Raw genomic sequence first — 23,725 nt, 5'->3', positions numbered from 1 at the left:
CCCATATGGAATACTTAGTAGGCATATCGGTTAATTCAACCCAGACAGGGATTTTGGTGGGTTTGGGGCCTTTGGGATCAAAGGAGTCATACCATCTGAAGAAGGAAAGGGGGGTGTTTCTGATTATCCGCTGGCCGCCGCTGTTGATAACAGAAGAAGCACTTACCGAGTCTACAAAGTGAAACATGTAGTAAGCATTTGGAAGATGTTGAACAGAAGCAACTTTAATCCCCTTCTGTTCCCAGTTAGATTTAATCCAGAATTTCAGAGTATCAACTGGGGGCCTTGCCCCATGACAGAGCCCTATCAAAGAGTGGGATGACAGGTGGTCCTGCCATGCAGCCAACTCGTCGTCATCACATATTACAGTGCCATCAGCATCAACATCAAAATCACCAGTTTTTTCTTCAAATGTCGGGTTCTGCGAGCAGATTAATAAGAGGGTTTTCAGCAGACCTGGGGGGAGAGTTGATTGAACATGACCTGATAACGCCCGTGAGCCTGTAGGGAGGCGGACCGCTTCAGCGAACGACGTCGGGAGACCAGTGTTAGCAGGACCAAGAAGTCCTTGAGGGGGGCCATCAAGATGAGGCCCCCGAACTCCTTCAGAATCACGCAGGCCTCCAGAGCCGGTATGATGACGGAGGAGAGGAGCAGACGCCTTGGGTGTGGGTAGCGAACCCCCAAGAGATCTCATTGGCGCTTGATGGAGTACCAGAGATGACGGACCAGCCCCTTCGCGTATGGCGTGAGTGTTCGAAGCAGCACCAGAGATGACGATGTCCTGAAGCGACATCGCAGCACAGAGTTCCCCCCTTTCGGGGGGGAGGTTTAACAAAAAAAAAGAAAAAAAAGAAATAGAAAGCATATGGGGGGTCATCATTTCATTGCCTTAAATAGAGAGGACATGGAGGAGTGAATGCATGCAAATAGCAAGGATATAGAGGGTCATCATTCATTGGCTTTTTCAAGCCATACTAAAATGGAACCTTCTAAAAACACTCTTATTCTTGAAAATCTCACATAATATATTCAATGGAAATGCAAAAAACATTTTGGTACCATATTAAATTGGAAGCTTTCATTAAAGGGTGGTTAACCATTAATGGGACGTGTAAATGTCCACATGAGGGGGTGGTTGTTGTCACGATAATGAGGTGACTTTTAGGAAATTGGAGGGCGTAGGGTTAATTTCCCTCCATAACGGGCATAAACTATGGTCTTAGTATCATCACTTATGCAAGCCAGCTGGGTTAGCAACAATTTGTATTGATTTGCTTTTTTGGGCAAAGTAGTTGACAACAGGCTTTGCTTCATTTCGAAGGCTCTCACCATAGTTAAGGCAGGATGTGAAGAGAGAGGGCGGAGCTGCAAGCGATGGGGTGCGCTGGGTCAACCGAGAAAGCTTTTGAAGGTTAGAGAGCTCCTCTCACTTTGCTTTGTTGTCTTTTCTCCCGCTCATTAGTCCTTAGATATGCACTATTCGAGATATAAATTTAGCGTCAGGTGGTTGCTTCTGTCTAACTCAACACACCAAGCAACTGTCTGCCTATTGCTATGGCTTCTATGTCTATCGCTGTGCAGGTATGGTTCCTGCTAGGGATTGTTATATAGGATTTTCTTAGGATGCCCCTCATATAAAGTGCTGTGCATGGAGATCTCACGACCAGCCATGGATATCCACCGCATGCTCACGAAGGCCTGCCCTCTGTTTGTTTGTGTGTGGTTAGTGTCTATATAGGCTAGTTGTCATTGTGATTCCGATCATGCACGAGCCAATTTTATTGCTCTTGCAAGTCTGCCCTACCTTGTCGGCGTCTGTAAACCTTGTGGTCACCTTGCCACGATTGTAAGCCTGTTGAGTAAATCCTGAGGTTATCACATGATTGGTCCACTTGTTGCTTGTATGTATAGCTTCCATACCTAAGCGTTAGGAGCATGAGATTAATAGCACTTCCCAATTTCTAACGCCCATGTTAAGTCAACGAAATCTAGTCTTGGCCACACTTTTAGCTACCGTGGCTGTGCTTCTCAGACATGATATCTGCAGGACTTTTACTGATAGGCAACTGATGTTATCTTTATTTCACTTCTCTCTGCATTTTAATTGATTTTCTTTAATTTTTTCTTGTAGAGTTTGCTTTTGTAGACGTTTTTGGAAAGTAGCTTCTGGGTATGTATATAATTCACCAATGGAGCTTGGGATGGTGTATCAAGCGTGCAAGAGTTATTGCAGCTTGTAAATTTGAGGTAGAAAGGGTGGCCTAGCTCTTAGCATGAAGCTATAGTTGTCGCATGCTTGCATGCCCACATTTGTGATGCGGCATGAAGGATATGAGTTATGAGGTGTTGACTGGATGCACGGATAATGGTCAACCCCAGGGGTTTTTTGTTGGTCTCTAGAGCAGACCTGGCTGTGTTTGCATTGTACAGGGCCACTCTTGGTAGCTATAAAGATATATGGGTGTAATACATGCAGATTACAGAGCTCCATTTGCAATTAAAAGCAGACTGGCTGGGGCCTGTTGATGTTGTTAAAGTGTGAATAATCTAGTGACATCATTGTGACCAAGCACTGCAATAAACAACAGGCATACGTAGAGAGTAGGGTCGAGAAATATATGCAGGCAATAGCTTTCCCCTCCCTTCTGCTCACTTCAGGTGCTTGCAGAGTGTGTTTATGTTTGCTTGATTCAATTAGCGCCTAATCAGAGATTCAAAACTGTGCAAAAAACTGCAAATAGAAAGAATTAGTACATCAAATAAGAGAGAGAACATTACGTAGCAGCAGTACAACCAGCCTTGCAAGAGGATGCAACTGTACGGCCAATGCTGAATAGAGAGAGAGAGTTCCCAACTGCTGCCCCTTTTTACGAATTCAGCCCATCCTCCCTTTTGTTGGAGTCAGCCAGCTCTTTTTAGCCCTTTATCCTTCAAGAATAGCAGACGCAATGCCAATCCATAATATTTTAGCCATAAATTTAGATCCACAATCCGAAGTCAAATACGGACACAAGAGCGAACCGTATCTAGAAACAAACTGTATCCATATCTTGAGTCAACAACTCTGATAATAACCAGACACAGGCATAAGAGCCAACAGTGTCCCAAATATCCATAAACCGAGTCAGTAACTCTGATATTATTCAGACACAAGCAGAAGAGCCAACTGTGTCCCAAATATCCATAAATCCAAAAGTAGCTTTAAGTACCTGCAAAAACAAAGCAGCAGCATACATAGCCACAAAACATCTTGCCATGCCATTGGACTCCATAAGGACACCACCCCTATGATCCATACGCATACTCAAGCCAAACATGCTTCACATGTTTATATGGTTCACCAAGGCAACAACCCATCCATGAAACCATACATGCTTGCCAGGGTTTCCCCTTTCACGAGACTTCACTCACCAGAGTCACCAACCCTTCCATGAGTCTAGATATTAACTCACTAGAGTCACCAACTCTTACATGGGTTCACGGGGTCACCAACCCGAAGTCACTCACTAGGGTCGCGAAACCTCCATGAGTTCATGAAATACTCACTAGACAGATTCACCACTCTTCCATGATCCCATGAGTTTAGATAGTGAGAAATCCATAGAGAAGCCTTTTCCACAATCAAAACGTTTCCAAGGAAAACGCCTTTTAGAAAAAAAAAAAAAAAACTTTCCTGAAACACATCTCAAGATAGACATGAGTAACACTCTCCACTTACGTCAACAAGGGAGTTCAACATGTACAAAATTCCAAATATTGGCAAAAAGCATCAACTTGGTAAAACTCAAAGTATACTTAGCTTTTCTTTGCCAAGTTTGTCATGAAGCCAAAAGAAATCTCTCATCAGCATATGCATAAGATATCTTGAGAGATAGCTCCATATAGCTTGTCTGTAAACTTCATTATCGAATCCACAATACTCCATATGAAAAGAGTGCTGAACACAGGCACATAAAACCAACTCCATATTTCGAGGATAAATTCTGTGAATCCATAAATCCTTAGTCCAAGCTGTCTACTGCTTCCACAAGCTCAATAGCATAACTGTTGGTCAGTGTAGTCCCCACTTCTGATCTTTTCTCTTTCTCATTGTTGGAAGGAAGCCTCTGAGAAAGCCTTTGCTCTGACACCAATGTCACAAGGTGGCAACGTGGAACAATAAAAGACCAATACTTCAAATATCAGACAGAGCATGGAAACACGCTGGAAGAACCATAAATAATACAAAATACAATAACACCGCACTGAGCCGGAACGGCCGCCCCCCTGTAGGAACTTCTTTATTCACACTGAAGCTTTTACAAGATACCAAGGTGCGGGTGCATACAGCACCGGATTTTCCACAAAGCAACAACAATATTCAAACCAAGCTCTCTTCCAGAGACGACAAAACAGTCCCAAAACTATCTCCAAATCAGCCCCAAAACAACCCATAGTTTTCTGCTTGTACTGCGGGCAAATGTAACTCGCAGTGCCCGGGGGACCAGGGCCTTTGACACACTTGTTGATACCATCAATGCATATTAAAACATTTAAACATGGCCACGTCCTTAACACATATTCATCATCACTTTGCATAAAACATAAAAGCTAGACAAAACATCCACAAATGCTGAAAATGGATCTTGCACATGTGACACCACATAGAGGCCGGAATGCGTCGACACACCCCCCCTCCCTTTATTACCCAAGGAGAAAATATCATGTACAAGCTTTGAGGGCCTTACTCTCCTCACAAGAGATGCCGGATTATCCATATACAAATGCCATAACACAGCCCAACATGAGACAACCATAAAATTCAGTCGACACATAGCTGTAGAAATGCCGAGCCAACAATATAAACCATATACCTTTGTGTGGGTGCTGATTCTTCCCCAAAAAACCACGGGCCTTCATGCAATAGAGTTGGTACAGCAGGTACAACTCTCCATTCAGCATGTACAAGTGCAATTGCTGGTACAAGTACAATGGTTGGGACATCAAGTACAAGGGTTGGTACAATAGGTACAATGGCTGGTACAACCGGTACAACGATAGATACACCAGGTACAAGGACTGGTATAGTGACTCGTACAACCGGTACAATGTGAAAAGATGTAAGGGAGAAGAGAGCTTAAGCTCTTGCAAGCATAGACACACTCACACAAACCTTAGAAGAGAGCGCACAAGGTGAGGCTGAAAATTCTTCTTCTTCTTTATAACAAAAGAGATCTACAAAGAAGATAAAGTGACTAACACACATAACAGAGTATGTACAAGCGGTCCATAATGTGAACACGCTAAGAGGAGTGGGTAGATGTGGACTAGTCAGTGTAGTCCAACCGTAGAATCTCTGGCGAAGATACGTCGGTGCCAGCTATCAAACCCGCTAGTGATATAAATGTCAAACGGTCATGCAGGCGCCTCGTGAGTGTCAGCGTCCTGTTCATGATATAAACTGCTGTAGACACAGCTTAGTCCAATAGCTATGTGGCATATTCTTCTCAGCCATCAATGCTCATGCTATCTTTGCAATGTGCCTGTTTTTCCGCTCAGTAACTCCATTTTGCTGTGGAGTGTATCTACATGTAAATTGTCTCTGAATGCCATTCTTTCGTAAGAATTAGAGAACTCATTGGAGAAGTATTCTCCCTCTCCATCTAACCTTAGGCACTTTACATGCTTTCTTGTCTGTTTTTCAGCCATAACTCTGAAATTCTAAAAATGAGAACACTTCACTCTTCTCCTTCATGAAGTACACCCACACTTTCCTCATGTGGTCATCAATGAATGTTACGTAGTACCTGCAGCCATCCATAGACAGAGTCTTCGCAGGACCCCATACATCTAAATGCACAACAACTAGTACATTCCTGCTCACATTTCTATCATGTGAAAATACATGTTTTGTTTGCTTTCCAAATTGACATACTTCACAAACTTTTTGCATACCTTCAACTTTAAACTTAGGCAACCCTGTCACAATTTATTTAGACTGCATAGACTTCGTTCTTTGCACATTGACATACTCAATTCTCTTATGCGAAATGTTTGTATTTGCAACAACTCCTGAACCATTTGCAAACATTGCAGCACTCACTTCAGGCATATTCACATTCAATGTAAACATTTTGCCCACTCTATTGCCTTTTGCAACCAACCTGAACTTATCTTTGAAGTCTTCTACATAACAACCATCAAGGTTAAACCGAACCTGTAAACCCTAGAAACCAGATTCTTTGTAATGTTCGAAACATGAAGTACATTTGGAAGGTACTTCACTTTACCATCCTGCATAAACAATGGCACATCTCCAACATGGACAATCAGATGAGCAGTGCCATCCCCGGTTTCAACAAAACCTGGTCTTTCAAAACTCATCATTTCCTTGAACCACTCACCATGACTTGTCATGTGGTTCAAAGCACCTGAATCAACATACTATACATCATCCTTACATGTTGCTACATTATTTACAGACACAGTATTAACGACATGTTGTATAACAAACAACCTCTCATTATCCTCATTATTTCTCCTAGAGAATGCATAGTGGTTTTGTTGCACTTTTCCATTTCGCATGTCACTCTGCTTCTTATAGTAATCTACCTGCACATGCCCAAGCTTATCACAGTAAAAACAGCCTCGTGTATCATTATGCTGCCTTTGCCAATTACCACGACCTCGTTGACTCCCCTTGCCTCTAAACTGGCCTTTTCCACCTCTATGTTGTTGTTGTGAATCCTGGGACTGTTGCTGTTGCTGACCATAATTCTGATTACATGTTCGGCCACCACCTTGGCCACGTCCACAACCTCTACCTCATCCTCTACCTGCACTTATGTAGAAGGCCTGCTGCTCTGAACTGTTTCTATTTTGTTAAGACTGTTGATCTTCACCCAAGTTCTTCTCTTCAATGATCAGCATTGACACCAAATCTGTGAAGTTGGGAATATGGTCCCGAGTCTGAATAGACATCTTGAACACCTTATATTGTGGCCCGAGACCACGCAGACACACTTCCACCTTATTATCATCATCATCCACAGAAACACCAATTGATGCAAGGGATTCCACAATTCCCTTGATCTTCAAAGCATAATCATTCACGGACATATTCTTCTTCTCCATAGTATGAAGCTCATTCTTCAACTGAATTTTTCGTACCTTGGTGTTGGTTTCATACAGCTTCACCAAGGTGTCCCAAGCCTCCTTAGGTGACTTGGCATCCTGTATATGCCCAATCATAGTGTCATGTATGCTGATAGAAAGCCAATACATGACTTTCCTTGCTCCTTGATTTCAATCCTTGAACTCTTTTATATCTGCAGCAGTTGGATTAATCTCCGGTATCTCCGGTGCCTCCTCATGTTCATCTTCAATGTAATCCCAGTAACCTTTTTCCATCATGAAATTTGTCAATCTAAATTTCCAAGCATGGAAGTTGTTCTTGTCAAGCTTCTTTGCAACAATCTAGTTTATTCCATCATTTGACATCTTTTTTGTAACACAAATTTACCAGCAACAGCACTCTTGCTTGACCTACACAAATTGTTGTATTCTCTGCAGCGGTACTACACTGCATTCAAATTGTCACAACCAGTGACCTTACTTTGCATACATACACCCAATGGCAACTTTGAGACCTTTTTGCAGAACACAGTGTCTGCACAACCAATCGCCCTTCTTGCAGTTTCAAAAATAGAGTTCTGCACAAAATCGAAAACTTACCCGCAGTGCTTGTGAACGCCTGCGAACTGAGAAACGGAGGTCTAGACGTGCCCGAAACGCGTTTTCGGCTCGAAAAAATCTGTCCGATAGGACGCAATAGTTGCGCTATAGCTTTCCTCCCGCGAATAAAGCTCCTCAATCGGAGTTCGTTTGCCGGTGTCTCCCGAAGAGCTCCCAACAAGGGTGTGGTAGACAACACATAGAGGGAAGAGTAGATGAAGCTCTTACCCTCGTACCACTTCCTGTGCTTCCCTTGCTTGCCGCTCAGCGCTTAGCATGAACCAGACTCTGATACGATGAAAAGATGCAGGGGAGAATAGAGCTTGAGCTCTTGCAAGCACACATACACTCACACAAATCTTAGAAGAGAGCACACAAGGTGAGAGGCTGAAAATTCTTCTTCTTTACAACAAAAGAGGTCTACAAAGAAGATAAAGTGACTAACACACATAATAGAGTATGTACAAGCGGTCCATAATGTGAATACGCTAAGTGGGGTAGGTAGATGTGGACTAGTCGGAGTAGTCCAGCTGTAGAATCTGTGGCGAAGATATGTCCAAAACAGTCCCCAAGTCGGTATTCTTCATAGGCAACCTTCAAGAGAGAGAGAAAGAGAGTAGCCATTATTAGGGCAGCCTGTAACGGTGGTAGAGGCTAGTGTGCAGCAAGAGAGCCTCTTTTAATGAAGAGAGAGGGCTCCAATTTATAGATTTGGACCTCCCATGAGTGAAAATGGAAAGAGAAGGCTATGATGACAAGTGGAGAGCCACATAAAAGCTCAAGTGACAAGTGTGAGGCCACTTGTCTCACTTTGGTCCACTTTCTAACAAGTGTCAAGCCACTTAACTCACTTTGGTCCACTTTCTTGCCACATGTCCCAATCTAAGAGATAGGTCCTTCCATAAACTTCTCTAAAAATATCCCAACTGGTGGACATTCTGTCATACGCACTTTGCCAACTCTTGGTATCTGCTCAATTCCAAATGTAATGACGCGAACAAAATTTCCATGAGAGTCATAACCCTCGTAGATTCTAGGAGTGTGATCCATTGTATTCCAAGATAATCCCCCATTTCCAAGGCTTGTACTTTCCAAAAGTTTAGACATCCTGGAGTCCAGTAGACCCCTTTCATACTGAGAAATGTACAAGCTCGTACAGAAGAGGAGATAGACTTTGTATTTTGCCTATACTGTCCACCAAAGAAACCGCCCTTCCTCCTGAGAAGTGAGAACGGCCACTTTTGCCAAAAGTGGCCTTAGCTACCAAAAATAACAACTTTTAAGCTTTTTCCTAAACTTGCTCCCCAAGGTGGAGCTAGGCGCCTTCTTTTGTCCATATATACCTGTCCAATAATAATAATATGTCCAGCCCTTTGTTAATAATGTGTGAAACACTAACTTATCATTTTAATGATGAAAATCCCACGCTACTTTTGTCCAGATGCCATCTTTCAAGCCAAAACTTTTCCAGTTCATGCTCCCACTTTCTTTTGTGGAAAAATCCCCATTCACACCTTGGTTCCACCCAAGGTGTGAAACACTAGTCAAGACGGGTGAAGGGACCAAATGGTGACAGCACCGCAAGAGACAAGAAAGGTAAAAACTTCATGCCTAAGAAAACACCCAAGGAAAAGGCTAAGGAGGGCATCATGTAAGCCTAGCGTGGTGCGTGCCGTGATAGACTTAACCACGTATCCAAGAGAGGAAGATATAGAGAGGGGGAAGAAAGAAGAAAATAGGGATCTTGCACATACACCACATTGAGCGGGGAACAGGCCCCGCCCCCTTTCAGGAATAATCCACGAGCACACTGGCCAAGATCAATACAATCAATGAATACAAAACGAACTAATATGCCGATGTAGGACATCCAAGTCGATGTCGATGTCGAGACACAAGATCTCTGATGCCGAGCACACCACAGGAATGACCCACAAGTATCTCTCACCGAGGTAGTACCAAATCCAATATCCAAATCCAAATCCAATGAATCCAAGTCCAAATCAAAATCCAAAACCAAGTCCAGATCCATGTCCAAGCTATATGTCTAAGTTTCATGTTTATGTCCAAGTTCCATGCCCAAGCTGTATGTCCAAGTTCTCCATGTCCAAGCTCTATGTTCCATGTCCAAGCTCTATGTCCAAGTTCCCATGAGTAATCTCCACAACCTTGTCGATGAAGAAAACCATGGAAAAGCTCTTTCAAGCAAGAAAATTGATATAAAACCTGTTTTAATGGTTTTTGGGCAATAAAAACATACAAAAGCAGTTTTTAGGGTTTTTGGGACAGTTTAAAGGTTTCTGAAATTTATGTCTGTGGAGCTCCGTACACGCGTTCGTATCGCCCATGCACATGCCCGTACAAGTCTAGGGCTAACCATACATCTAAAAAGCAAGTTGGAGAAGATGTTAATGGTGAAGAAGAAGCTCTCCATGATCATAATGATACCCACACACACTCCAGGATCTCCTTTATGATGCTACAAGAGAGGTTCAAGCCTTTTTATACTTGAAAAGGGCTCTACATTTTGCCAAAAGCTTGTCCATGCTTTTGCTTTGCTTTTTTCTTTTTGCCTTTGCTTTTGCTCTTTTTACTTTTATTAATAAAATATTACTCAACTTTCGGTGCTTTGCTTTTCTGGCTTTCAGGCCTTAGAGTTGCTTTTTGAGAAAGCAACTTTTAGCTTTTTGGTCCGGCTCAATCTCCTCTTACCAATGGTGCCCTTGACTTGTGGTCAACCTTGTTTGACTTTTTGCTTTTTCTTGCTTTTTGACCAAGAATGGTGTTTTTTCTTAATCAAACCTTATGGACCCTGTCTCCATGTCTTCTTCCACCTGTCTTCTGTTCGGGCATCGGTTTCATTACGTGAAATAGAGCTAGGAGGGCCAAATAGTTACATTCCCTCCCTCTTATATCGCAGTTGTCCTCGACTGTAGACTGCAAGTGTTCCAAACACATCCATATGTTCCATGTATATCCATGTGTTCCAAGTACATGAAGTACTTCCATATGTTTGAAGGTACTAGCCCCATATGGTGAGGTTGTGTATCTGGTCTTTCCCCATATCCATAGTGTCATCTCCTCATTTGGCAACATCTCAATGCCTTTTCTTTGACCAATGTCCTTGTTCTTGATGGTACATCTTCATGGCATGTCATGTGTGTTAGATATAATTAATGCATATTTACCTCCTACAAAAACTAGACACAAGCTAGTCAACAAACAAGTATGCATCATTCGTGTCTACCACACTTATCACATGCCATAAATCCAAGCATTGTCCATACATCAACAAAAATAGCACACAAAGTCAAAGAAATTCAAACATACATCAATATGCAGTGCACAAGTAATGATCCTCTTGTTCATGGATTGTCCTGTCTGGTTTCATCGAAACCGTGCTGAACCATCTGGCCACTAGGACCGCTTAGACTATCCTCAAGGCCATCTGGTCACTAGGACCGCCCGAGAGTTTATCAATAGTCATCTCGGCCATCTAGTCGCATTGACCGCCCGACTGTGAAATCCAATAGTCATCTAGGCCATCTGGCTGCCGCAATGACCGCCCGACTGCGAAATCCAATACAGTCATCTGGGTCATCTGGTCGCAATGACCACCTGACTGCGAAATCCAATACAGTCATCTGGGCCATCTGGTCGCAATGACCGTCCGACTGCGAAATCCAATACAGTCATCTAGGCCATCTGGTCGCAATAACCGCCCGATTGCGAAATCCAATTCAGCCATCTAGGCCATCTGGTCGCAATGACTGCCGGACTACAAAATCCAATTTATCTGGCATTGTTGCTGTCCAATGGGTCATCTGGCATCATTGCCTCTCATATACAAATCTCGTTCTAGCATCATTGCCGTCCAATGGGTCATCTGGCATTGTTGTCTCCCATATACAAATCTTGCTCCTTGGGCTATCCGACATCGTTGCCACCCAACTAGAGCAAAATAACGGTCAGTTCTAGTCCAATATATATATATATATACAATGAAGACAGCTAGAGGCACAATCCCTCCCTCTTGAATCCGTCTTGATCGCCAGATGTCCATATATGTACTTCAAATACATCTGGACCAACCATTTCTTCATTAGCTCGAAGTATATCTACACAGTCGTGGAAGTACTTCTCTGGCATCCATTTCACATCCAATAGCAAATAATTCTCAAATTCCAAGAGAAACTTTCTGACCAGTGTCTTTAGAGACTTCTTCTTTCATACGTGGATGCCTAGTACTTCTGAAGGCCATATCCATTATTTTACAAGGTAAGTGGATTGAGATTTAAGCAAAGGTCTTTTGGTGTAAATCTTACAAGGGATACTCTCTGTTGCTAACACCCGTTCGGTGCCGGGTAGTCCAAGCTTCTGGAGAACCACGGTCCATGGGTGCCGAGATCGGGAGAGCTAGGCGTTAGTACGGGAGCGCCTGTTTGTGCGTGGTCCTGGAACACCAATGGGGCGCGCTCTGCGGATTCCAGTGAAGACACAGGACCGTAGAGATTAGACTTCTTCAAGTGGATCGCTCTCCTTCGAACGTCTACTTCGAGTCTCTGGTTTGGTAACTGTATTCATTCAGTTGTACATGGACATCATCTCGTTCATTGAACCCATGGAGCATTGTATCACTTAAATACTCGCAATAATATATTATATATTGAGGGGGGGGTTGGCCCGTTCCGGCCCCAGTGCTGGTGTCCATTGATCATCATTTCCTTTCATTTCAATTTTTCGGTTGTTATTGAGTTGTCCATTCATATTGTGATATTTAAGTTGTGCTATTACGCGTGTGGGTGTCCAACGGAGTCTATTCCCACTTGACGGGATCGGTTTCATTGGTATCAGAGCACGGTTTTTTCCCTCTTCTTAGTGGGGAAACGAACCTGTGTATTGGACACCCCGCTTCTAGCACACTTAACACAATGGATAGCCAAGGCAACCCTTTGGAAGTGCCTAATTCGAGGGGCCCATCAAGTGTCTCACGTGGTTCTGATGCTTGAATGGGAGATTAATTAGGGTTTCATGTGGGAGACATACACAGAGAGAAGGAGAGAGAGAGAGAGAGAGACATATGTGGGGATAAGTCAACTCAAGAGTATGAGTGTGTGACTCCCCTATCACACATGTATATTTGCACTAGTACACATAGTGCACTTAGTACATTAAAAGTACTAAGTGTACTATGTACTATAACTTATGGGCTAGTACACACACTGAGTGTGGGCATAATGCCTTTACTCCAACAACCCCCCACTTAAAGGCAAAGTGCCCTTAAATGAAGGAAAAGAAAAATCAGCATGTACATGATAATATACAAGGCCATATCAAGGCTGAAACTGGCCTCATCCAATGCCCATCAAGTGTCTGCAATGAGCAAACCGCTCCGGAGGCAAACTCTTTGTCAACAGATCAGCCGGGTTGTCATCCGTATGCTTTGCAGGGAAGGCACGAGCCCCTTGAGAGGGTGAATGATAGTGATTCGAGGGGCAACTGTCTCGTGGAGAGACAGTTATGCAAGAAGAAGAGTGTGATGCAATGAGGGCTGAATTGGAGCATATGAGAAAGCTTTTGCAGGCACAAGAGCAAGAGCTGAAATTTTTGCATGAAGATCCCCATGTGCAAAGTGCCATTGAAGCAAGGAAAGCCGATGCAATGGTGGACATGACTTTTGAGTCCATGGCACGAGAAGTGGGCAAGAAGCCTAGGGAGTTGACAATTTCTTACCTCCTTCGCAAAGGTGATATCAAAGAGGGGGAAGATGGAGAGCTGAAATTCAGAAATCCACCTCGCTTGAAGCATGGAGATCCCGCATCTCAAAGGTTGAGGTCATTTATGCAAAGGGAAGAGGTGACAGCCACCTCTCGTCATGCATCTTCTCCACAAGGCACAAAGGGTGACAGGTATATGTATGCTGGTGCTCATAGAGGGCATGATGGTCACATGTATTCAAGGCATGTATCCCATGGAGGAGGTGACAGATTTGCCACTAGAAGAGCTTTGCCTACTGAGTTGTCTCATGGAGAGACATTGCCTTATGCAGGAAAGTCACGTGCATCTGATTCTCAGGTTCGTGGAGCACATGCCACCGTGCTTCATGAAACTTCCATGATGGCCCATGGAGCCCATGCAGATAGGGCTACCCCGTTGGATAAGGGGAAAAGAAAAAAGAGAGGACCATGAGTCTCATCCCAGAAAGCTCAAGGAATTTAAAGCAGGTGACACGTCCGTTAAGTTTGATGTTTTTCATGGAGAGCATAATGCTTCCAAGGTGTTAGCATTTGTGGCACAGTTTGATATTACTTTTAGTGATGAGGACTTCACTGAGAAGTCTAAAGTACGCCATGCTAGCATGTTCTTAAAGGGGACCGCTGCTCATTGGTGGATCACTGAAAAGACCACCAAAGACCCCATTTGCACTTGGAAAGAGTTTAAGGACAGATTTTATGCCCAGTTCCTGCCACCTAATGCGGAGCAAACTCTCACCCAAAAGTGGGATAGACTTGAGCAAAGAGATAATGACAATATGTCAATAAGTTTTGGAAAGTGTTGCTTGAGGTAACTCCTTTTATGCAAATCACTGAGGATGAAAGAAAGAGGAAGTTTCGCTCCGGATTGCAACCAGCTTATCGTTCGGGCATTGAATTGCACCCGAAACACACTTTGCAACAGCTTATAGCCTCTGCTCTTGCTACGGAGCAATTGGTGCTCAAAATTAAGCAAGATTAAGGGGGTTCAAAGGGCAAAGATAAGGCTATCCCAAATCTACAAAAAGGTGAACAGCCACCTAAAAAGAGCTTCCGAGAGATCCAGAAGGGAGGTAAAGCTGAAAATACCTCATCTAAAGATCATGGGCCAAAGAAGAACAAATTTGGCTTGAACCCCAAGCAAAGGGAGCAATATGCCAAGGAGGGGAAATGTTTTTCTTGTGGCAGCAAAGAGCACATGTTTAGACAATGCCCTGACCGCAAACCAAAGCATGAGGACAAGCAAACCAAGGCTAATGTGCATGCAGTTCCCGAGTTCCCGATGTGCAGGGAAACACAAAACATGATGCAAAAGAGCGGATGGTATGCAAAGCATGGGGTCAAATCAAGGATCAGCCCGCCTTATTTATGTTTGATGATTGTGCAACTGATAACTTCATCTCTATTCAGATGCACTAAGGATCATGACAAATAGAAAGAATTATTACAACAAAAAGGTAGTTGATAGGGCACATGCACTACTAAAGAGAAAGAATTTACACAATATCAACTGGCCGCAACTTGGACGAAAACGTCACAATGTGAAATTTGCATGTTTGCTAAATTCTTTTTCTTTTTCTTTTTTTTTTTGGGATCAATAGTAAATATTTATATATATGTGCTAAGAAAAGTCAAGAACACTTTTAAGTAATACACAACTGAAATTTCCTCACTACAGACCTCTACTTTTCACACTTGACTTCATTTAAGAGTTTACATTGTACAAAACAAAACCAAGACCATCTCTCCTCTTCCAACAGAAGACTAGACTGCTCCCAAGAGATCTGATAGCCCAACATAATGCAAGTCTCCATCATTGCCTCAGTGGTGCAATCCCTTGGGGATTGTTTTTCCAATCTGCTCCCTTTCTTTGACCAGATTTTTATTGTAGGCCCGGTTCCCACTACCATGTCCGCTAAATTCTATATATATACCTAGATGAATCCAAGAACATGCCCAAATTCACCTTTTAGGAACGTGCATGTTATATACTCATGGTAGTCAACCCACAAGACTATATAACTATTCAGTCCATTACGCATAGTATGGACTAGATACTACGACATCCCCACTAGCGTCATCAGTGCCCAATAGTGGGTGCATACAACATAAAGATATACCTAGATGAATCCAAGAATATGCCCAAATTCACCGTACAAGAAAGTGCAAGGGAAGTTTCCCTAATTTTGGCCTTCTTGCCCTTTTCACACGCCCCAACCCCTGACCATGCCTTGGACACCTGCCTATGGGCATAAAACTTGCCTTAGAACTGCTTAAAACCTGAACATAGTATAGTTGTCCTGTAACACGCGGAAGCTCTGGGAGTCTTCTTTCAGCACTAAAAAGGTACTCTTTTACAGCCCTAGTCTGTCTTCATAAAAAAGGGTGATAAACACCAAAATTTTGGTCCCTACTTGGACCCCTAAAGATCCAATCCCTAGAGGATTGAATGAGTACAATGATGAGCTACCTTGCCTATTTATAGGCCTTTTAATTCCTTGGAGAACTGACCGACCAGCAGTCGGCCAGCAGTCTTGGCTTTCAATCAATAAAACGCAGCGCCGTCTCTGTTTTGGTCCAGCCGCCTCTGTTTGGTCCAGTCGCCCACCTTCTGTAAGCAGCCGACAACTCATGTGTTCCTTCCTGGTTCAGTCGACAGCGCATCATCCATGCCCTAGCTCCAAGTCCAAGATACTTCCTCATCTACACCCTGATACTCCTAAATTCTGGCTCATACTCTTTATCTGGCTGCCTCTTCTGGACCAGCACCTGAGAATGTCCATGGCATCTTTCATGCACATGACATCCCCCTTTGCTAAACTTGATGATGGGATTCCAAACTGTTCTTGGATGACTTTCATCATCCCAATCCTTTCCCGAAGTCCCTCTGTCATCCATCCATCCCTGGCAGCCCTTTTCTCTGAAAGCCCGGCCTAGTCTCCAAAACCATTGTCTCAAAATAAGATCTATGCATCTATTCCATCTAGTCCCCAATCCATTCCTGCCCTGACTCTGAACACTGTCTTGGTCTTCATTCTTGAGAAATGAGTTTGGCATTCTCACATCACCCCTTGGAGGGTAATCCTCCCTTAGGACCGTTGCCCGAGAACCTATCTGGCTCACAGGACTGCCGTCCTCTCTGGCTCTGTGGAACACCACCAACAAACCTCCCGGGAGCTCTTCTCGATTCTGTGTTCCTTGCCTTGGGCTTCGTATCCGTGTACTTTCCTGTACCTTGGACCTGTACACCATCATATGGGACTGATTCAGTGTTTAGCTTTGCTGAGCCTGATGCTCTGATACCAATGTAACACGCGGAAGCTCTGGGAGTCTTCTTTCAGCCCTAAACACTACTGGAAACCATCTGATGCAAAACGCCGATATGGAGAGAGAGGAGAGAGAGAGAGAGATAGGCTGGAAATTCAGTATATTGATATAGTACAAAAAGGTACTCTTCTATAGCCCTAGGGTGTCTTCATAAAAGGGTGATAAACACCAAAATCCTGGTCCCTACTTGGACCCCTAAAGACCCAATCCCTAGAGGATTGAATGAGTACAATGATGAGCACATGGTCCCTTTTATAGGACTTCTCTAAGGCTTGGCCAACTGGCCGACTGCTGGTCGGCCAAGTCCACCTTCCATAAATCCCCTTCAGCGTTGCCACACCTGAATATTACCCTTGCCCATGATGCGCAGGCTGCTGCCTTGTCCTCTGGTTCAGCCGACCAGTCATCCTTGCTTCTAACGCACTGTCAAGAAGCCCTCCAGGCCTTGCTCTGAGTCCACTCTTGTCCTCTTGTGCTCGAATCCTAACTCTATCTGGTTCATTCTCTTTATCTGGCTGCCTTTTCTGGACCAGCACCTGAGAATGTCCATGGCATCTTTGATGCACATGATATGTCCATGCTGAAGTCTTGCCCCTTTACTGCTGTCTGAGAATATCCATGGCATTTTTGATGCACATGACATGTCGTCTTGCCCCTTCACTGCTGTCCAATCATTGCTCGGAAAGATTTAAAGAAGTGTGAAAGCTTTGATAGGAAGGAAGTAAGGAATTGAGAGTGTAGTGGTGACTAGCTTTTTGTCTCCTACTGTCACATGCACTTTGCACTCAGTGCATGGTGACAAAATGACTCATCATCAGAAGTGCAACAGCTGTATAGTTTTAGAACCCAATAGGATGATATTTGTCGTACGCCGTGACCCCATTGTACATCCTCAGTCCAGGATAAGTCAGGCACGAGCTACGTAGGTCATTCCTCAGCCTTAGTGGGTCAGTCAGTCAGTCAAGTCCCTTAACCCACTTGGAGAGAATCATTCATGCATGTAGAGTCAGTAGAAGCCTTAGGATTTGCATCAGAAAGCACTCTGCATCCTGCATAATATGCATTCATAGGCTTGTGCATCATTTAGAACATCCCCGAAGCCTTAGGGAATTTATTGGGATTTATCTGGTATTTTTTCCATATTTATCAGTATTTATTTAGCATTATTTGCATTATTGGGCATTTATAAATATAAAACTTTATTAAATGACCAACCTCCAGTTAGTATAAATAGGCTTGCCTAGAGCCTATTCTCTCATTCAGTCTTCATTGTGCTAAGAGCTCTCCTCCTCAGCCCTAGGAGCACCCTTGCTTTCAGCGCTAGACTAATCCAGCCCTAGAGCCCATAAGCTTGCTTCTCCAGCCCCTTGAGAAACCATAGCTTCAGTCAGCCCTAGGCGCCTGCCTTCAGCATCCATTCAGCCCTGATTCAGCATCAATTCAGGCCCAGATTCAGCATCCAAACTAGCCCAGTTCAACGCCAGCAAACAGTACAGCAGTCCTGCGTTTTCTGTCCAGCCGTACAGCAGCAGTCTGCAGCCTCTGTTTCTCATGCGTTTCAGTCCAACAGCCCCTCTACAGGATTGTGTTTCTGTCCACAGCAGTTTCCAGCCCTGAAGATTCAGTCTACAACAGTTTCCAGCCCTGAATCTGCTGTTTGCATCAGTGTCTAGCCTTCTATGCATCATCCACACATGCAGCAGTCATCTGGTGAAGGTAACATGTTTTCAGCATTCTAACATAGTGTAGAACAGTCCACCTTCTCCTTTCTCAGCCTCAGGTGTGCAGCCCTTACTCATGCCCTTGGGAAGAGTGCATAGGCTCGAGATCAAGTCATCGAGGTGTTTCTACAGCAGTGTACAAATCAGCCACTCTCCGATCCTCCGAGATCTTGCGGTTGGCTTATCTACAGTCCACAATCATTCTCTCAAAAGAAATAAAGCAAATACTATCTCGTTATCGGGATAGGGGGCCCTTCAGTGGGTAATTCGGGACCCAATCTGGGGTACAGTTCTCATATCTCTCTCTCTCATCTCTTTAAAGTTTGAAGTATTGAAATGGATTGCTAAACTCACGAAACTCAGGATACAGAAGACGGTGTGAGCATTTGTGTGACAGGATCTTCCAATACAAAGACTTTCGGTGCATATCACACCTACTGTCTCATTGATGTTCAGCAATTGTTCTTTCAAGTCCTTTACCTTGGTTAGATGCTCTGCCATAGAATCTCCTTGCATATCAAGGTTGTCCAACTCCCACATCAATGTCACATGCGCAAAAACTCTGTGTGCCTTCTTTCAGCCCTAAGCAACTAAATAGGAACCTTATGCAAGTCACCAACAACGACAGAGAGAAAGAGCGCTATATTTTTAGTATATTATATAATACAAAAACTGTATAAATCTATGGGTTTTAGATTATGGTAGAAGTTTGATCCTATTGATTGACTACAAGATGGAACGTTGATCTTTCACCTTATCAAGCACAGCCTTTGGCCTTCCAAAAAAGGGAACATAAAGACCCTATCTATGACCTTTGACCTGCCCCAAAGGAGGGAGATAGTGAGACTAAATCTAGACCAACCTTTATATAGGCCCACAACATGCTGGTCGGTTAGCCCTTCAGGCCGTCAGCCTGCTCCACAAGCTGCATATCCAATCAATACTAAGGCACTTTCACACGTGAGAGTATTCCCATCTGGCCAACTGCTCCTCATGCTGGCCGACAAGGTCATGGGGCCTGTTCCTTGGGCTGCCACCGCTAATCCTACTGTTTTATCCGTTGCCCGATCAAGATTTAGCCTGGCAATCTGCCATGTTCTGGTGTGCACATGACAATCAGACTAATGACTCTAGCTTCACTGTGGGTTTGGAACATGGCTTCAAGGACTTGCCATGCAGCCCTAGCAGAGCTGCAAGATCGGATGTGAGGTATGATAGATTGCTTCACAGAAAGAGCGATCATGGACATGGCTTGGGCATCCTTGGAGTTGTTCATTAGGAGTAGTAACCTCTGAGACTCCAACTACCACCTGAGAAACTGTACAAGCTTGTGCAGAGCAGATGTTGCTAGAGGAGGATGAGGTTCCTCCCCAATGAGACAAATTGATGGATTGCAATTAGTGCGTGATCAAAGACTTTATTGAAGTTTAACCCATGTTCAAACTGTTGCTTCTTCATGCTCAATACGCAGGAGAGAGAGACGACCTAATCTACTATGTATTACTAACATGAAATGTTTACAATGCTGAATAGAGATACTCAATGGTAGCACTGCTCCTGAGTTCTCAATGATAATCAATGAATGAATATGACTAAATCCTAGACTCCTATTTATAATGTCTAATGTTGCTGAGTTTGCTGCCAACTTTACCAACCCTAATAATAATGTCCAACTTAACGTTTGTTCACACAATAACCCAATAACTAGGTGCACACTAGGCTGCTCATTGGGTGCCTCGACAATATTACAAAGATTTGGCACAATAGTCCTTACAAACACATAAATCCAGCCACGTACTCGACCTCTGAGCTAGCCAATGGATTAAGGCATGTCCACGTCACACTCGGGAGAGTGTGCACGTGGCATCCCCTTATGCTTAACTTGGAGTAAGGGTGCAACTGATGCTCCACCGCTTCACCCCAGTACGGATATTCTGGCAAACTCGCGCTCTGTTCCACACCGGTCCAAATAGCATAGCTACTAGACCTGTTGTCTCCAATGATGTCTCTACCATTGCCTCCTTGGGAACTGTGGGCACTGGAACTAGCCCCTCTGCCTCTGGATGTTCAGCTACCATGGTGGACACCATTGCGGAATCGATCATCTCATCCTTCTCCTTGATGGATTTGGAGAGAGAAATCTGAAGTTCGCTTACTTTGTCCTCGGAAATAGAAATGGACTCTGGGATAGAATGTTCTCCATCTATCTGGATTACCTCCAAGCCTGGTAGTGTCTGCTCCTTGGGCTCATTCTCCAGAATCTGCTCCTTGCTTGGGGACTCTTATCACCAATACCACTTCCTCTCTTGAGAGCTTTCCGACATCCTCAGACACTCCTATTATGAACATGAAATGTTCACAATGCTGAATAGAGATACTCAATGGTAGCACTGCTCTTGAGTTCTCAACGACTCAATGATCATCAATGAATGAATATGGCTAAAGCCTAGATGTGGTGGGCACTCAAAGGGCACATCTGAGAGAGCATAAGGGCGGACAGATTCGGCAAAAACACAGCCCTATTCAGGCTGCAGGACAGCACACAATAGGCGGGCCTCCACAGCAATAAAACGCATCATCAGGACAACTCCAAGGGGGGTGCTACAAGCGGGCTAGTTCGTGGACTGGGGGGGCAGCCAAGGCAACATTTACTAACATAGTTCCTGCTCAAGCAGCAGATTTTGGAGGATGAACCCAAGAAGCAAACACTACCAAGCTTGGAGGTGATCAAGACAGATGGAAGACAACCCAACCCGAAGTCCATTCTGGTTTCCGAGGACAGGGAGGAGTCACAACGTGAATTTCATACTTTTCTCTTGAGGAGGATGAGATAAGCGACTCCGCAGTGATGTCTGCCATGCTAGCCGAGCATCCAAAGGCAGAGGAGCTAGTTCCAATGCCTGCAATTCTCGAGGAGGTAGTGGTAGTGACGACACTGGAGACAAGTCCAATAGTCGCTGTGAGGTCAAACTCCAATGTTTTTAGTCTCTGGAAGTTTCTATTTTTTTTTCATGCAGATGTACGTGTGCAAGATGTTCTTGTCCGACATACAGTGTCAAATGTACAATTATAACAGTATGCGTACCGTTGGAACGGTTCGACGTACTACGCATTCGTTCTGTTGCAATTGTACGTGTACAATTCTTTACGTTAGAATTGTACATGTACAAGTAGAATCGTATAACGTACAATTGCAATTGTCCAGGCTGAAATTTCTCCGCGTATCATTTGAAATTTTACGATGGATATTAGGAAGCATACGCATACCAGTAGCAATTTGTTCGGCAGACAATTGTAATTGTCCACGTACCATTATATGTGTACAGTGTATTGTTTCAGTTGTCTCTGCGTGTCATTACATTGTACGATTATAACAGTACATACAAGTAGAATTGTACGACGTACAATTGCAATTGTCTGGGCTGGAATTTATCTGCAGATCAGATGAAATTATACGAGACAATTAGGAAGCATCCACATACCAGTAGCAATTTGTTCGGCAGACAATTGTAATTGTCCACTTACTGTTATATTTGTACAGTGTACTGTTTCAATCGTCTGCATGCCATTGTACGGATATGTGCTGCTGGCATTGCAGCATATTTAGACAGAAAACTTGTGATTGGTGATTTTAATGGAGATGAGTTAAATTTTGTACTAGGTCCTGCAAAAAAGTTGAAGATGCCAAAGCCATGGAAACATTCTGAGTCAATCACTCAATCACAATTGAAGCAGATGCGTGATGAGTTTTGGGACACGGCTCCCCATTATGGAGGAAAGAAAGGTAAGGTGTGTGGTGTCCACATATAATCCATCCTCTGGCAGTTGAGGGCTACATCGAAAACTTTTTAGCAAATTATCTCTGCAATCTACTCCTCGGAACTATTCCGATGTTTGGTTGGTTGCCAAGGTGTTCTTAAAAGTTTATGGAACTTTTTTCAAGTGTTTGGTGGAGATGCTACTGAATTGTGCGCTTTGTTTTAGAAATCTGGGATGCACTTCATGCAGCGGCAGAAGCCGAATTAAGTCTCGCTCAGGCTATTATAGATAGCGCAGGCATCATTGTCACCTCCGAGGACATGTCCATATGCTATGATGAACAAGGTAAAGTGATCAACTCACTTAATCAGAAGCAATCCTGCTGTGTTTTCGAACCAAAACGGTTACCTGCACATCTTCCTTACTTTGCTCTGAGTAAGTTATGAACCCTGATCTCATTTCGCAGGTGCTAAGTATGACTTACCGAAGTATGTGTTCAGCGAGCCTGTCAATATCATCGAAGATGATTGAATGTCAGCATGCTACATTGGAATACTGAAATCAAACATCTGGTGCTTCTTGGAAGACCAAAGGGTTTAGATGGTGGCTTTAATATAAGCAAGAATATTCTGCTAAAATGTATCATTTTTTTCTATAGATGTTACTGTAGTCCATTCTATATGGTTGAGTTGGAAGCTCAAAGCCAGCATTTTAATGTAAGGGGATTCCCTTGTGCAGTTTGCTGGTTTTTGGTTCAAGAGTTGTTGCCACAAACAGCATCAGTTAAAAGAGTTGTTTTGATGCAAAAGCCATAATTGCATACTTCATCATAAACCTACATGCTCACATCAGGAGTGAACTAATGTATGATAATCTTTACAGAGGAGTATTGTTTATTCTTTTGCTCTTGTTGAGTACCTTTTTCCACTTAAAGGTTGAAGGATTAATTTAAATTTTGTTAACTTGGCACAAATTTCTTTATAAGAAGGTACAGCCTTCTGTTGTATTATGAACGTTCTTGCAGTGATATGAACTTTAATTCTATGCTTTGCTAACGTGTCAAATTTTTATCAGTGGTTTCGTTCTTCAAATTCTTTGGTGCTAAGATGTCTTCCGCTGGTTATTTTTTTGTATCGACTTGTCAAATATTTTTTTTTTGGGATTAATGTAGGCAGTTGACTGCTGAATGTGATGTTCAGAAGCATTCTCTGTTGGTATTTGGGCAGAAAATGTGTAATGCAAAACTGTTTCACATTTTTGGTGTTTGTATTGCATGATGATATAATCAATTTGTATTATATACTTTTTTCTCTAGCGGGAGTCTGTCCACGCTGATAGTTGGAGGGCATGCATCATGCATGTACTGTGGTGAGTTGTCATGCAGAGCTGTTTTTTGTAACGCCATCCCTTCAAATTGGGCTGATGCCTATGTTTTGGATGCCAAGCTGG

The 23,725-nt window shown here is 43.5% G+C and overlaps 1 protein-coding gene across 1 annotated transcript; it reads left to right on the top strand.

Moving 5' to 3' along the window:
* The first annotated feature begins 1,222 nt into the window (after positions 1–1,222).
* LOC147634358 (uncharacterized) lies at positions 1,223–23,318 on the top strand. Its single transcript, XM_086805500.1, has 4 exons — positions 1,223–1,414; positions 22,179–22,301; positions 22,502–22,621; positions 22,743–23,318. Exons 1-4 carry the CDS (start codon positions 1,378–1,380, stop codon positions 22,805–22,807), a joined length of 345 nt encoding a protein of 114 aa, XP_086661626.1. The 5' UTR covers positions 1,223–1,377; the 3' UTR covers positions 22,808–23,318.
* The last annotated feature ends 407 nt before the right edge of the window (positions 23,319–23,725 follow it).

Source organism: Cibotium barometz, chromosome 11 (genome assembly GCF_041138505.1).
Source record: "Cibotium barometz isolate CiBa-2024 chromosome 11, ASM4113850v1, whole genome shotgun sequence".
NCBI classification, from domain to species: Eukaryota; Viridiplantae; Streptophyta; class Polypodiopsida; order Cyatheales; family Cibotiaceae; genus Cibotium; species Cibotium barometz.
This window is presented reverse-complemented; position numbering and strand designations above follow the sequence as displayed.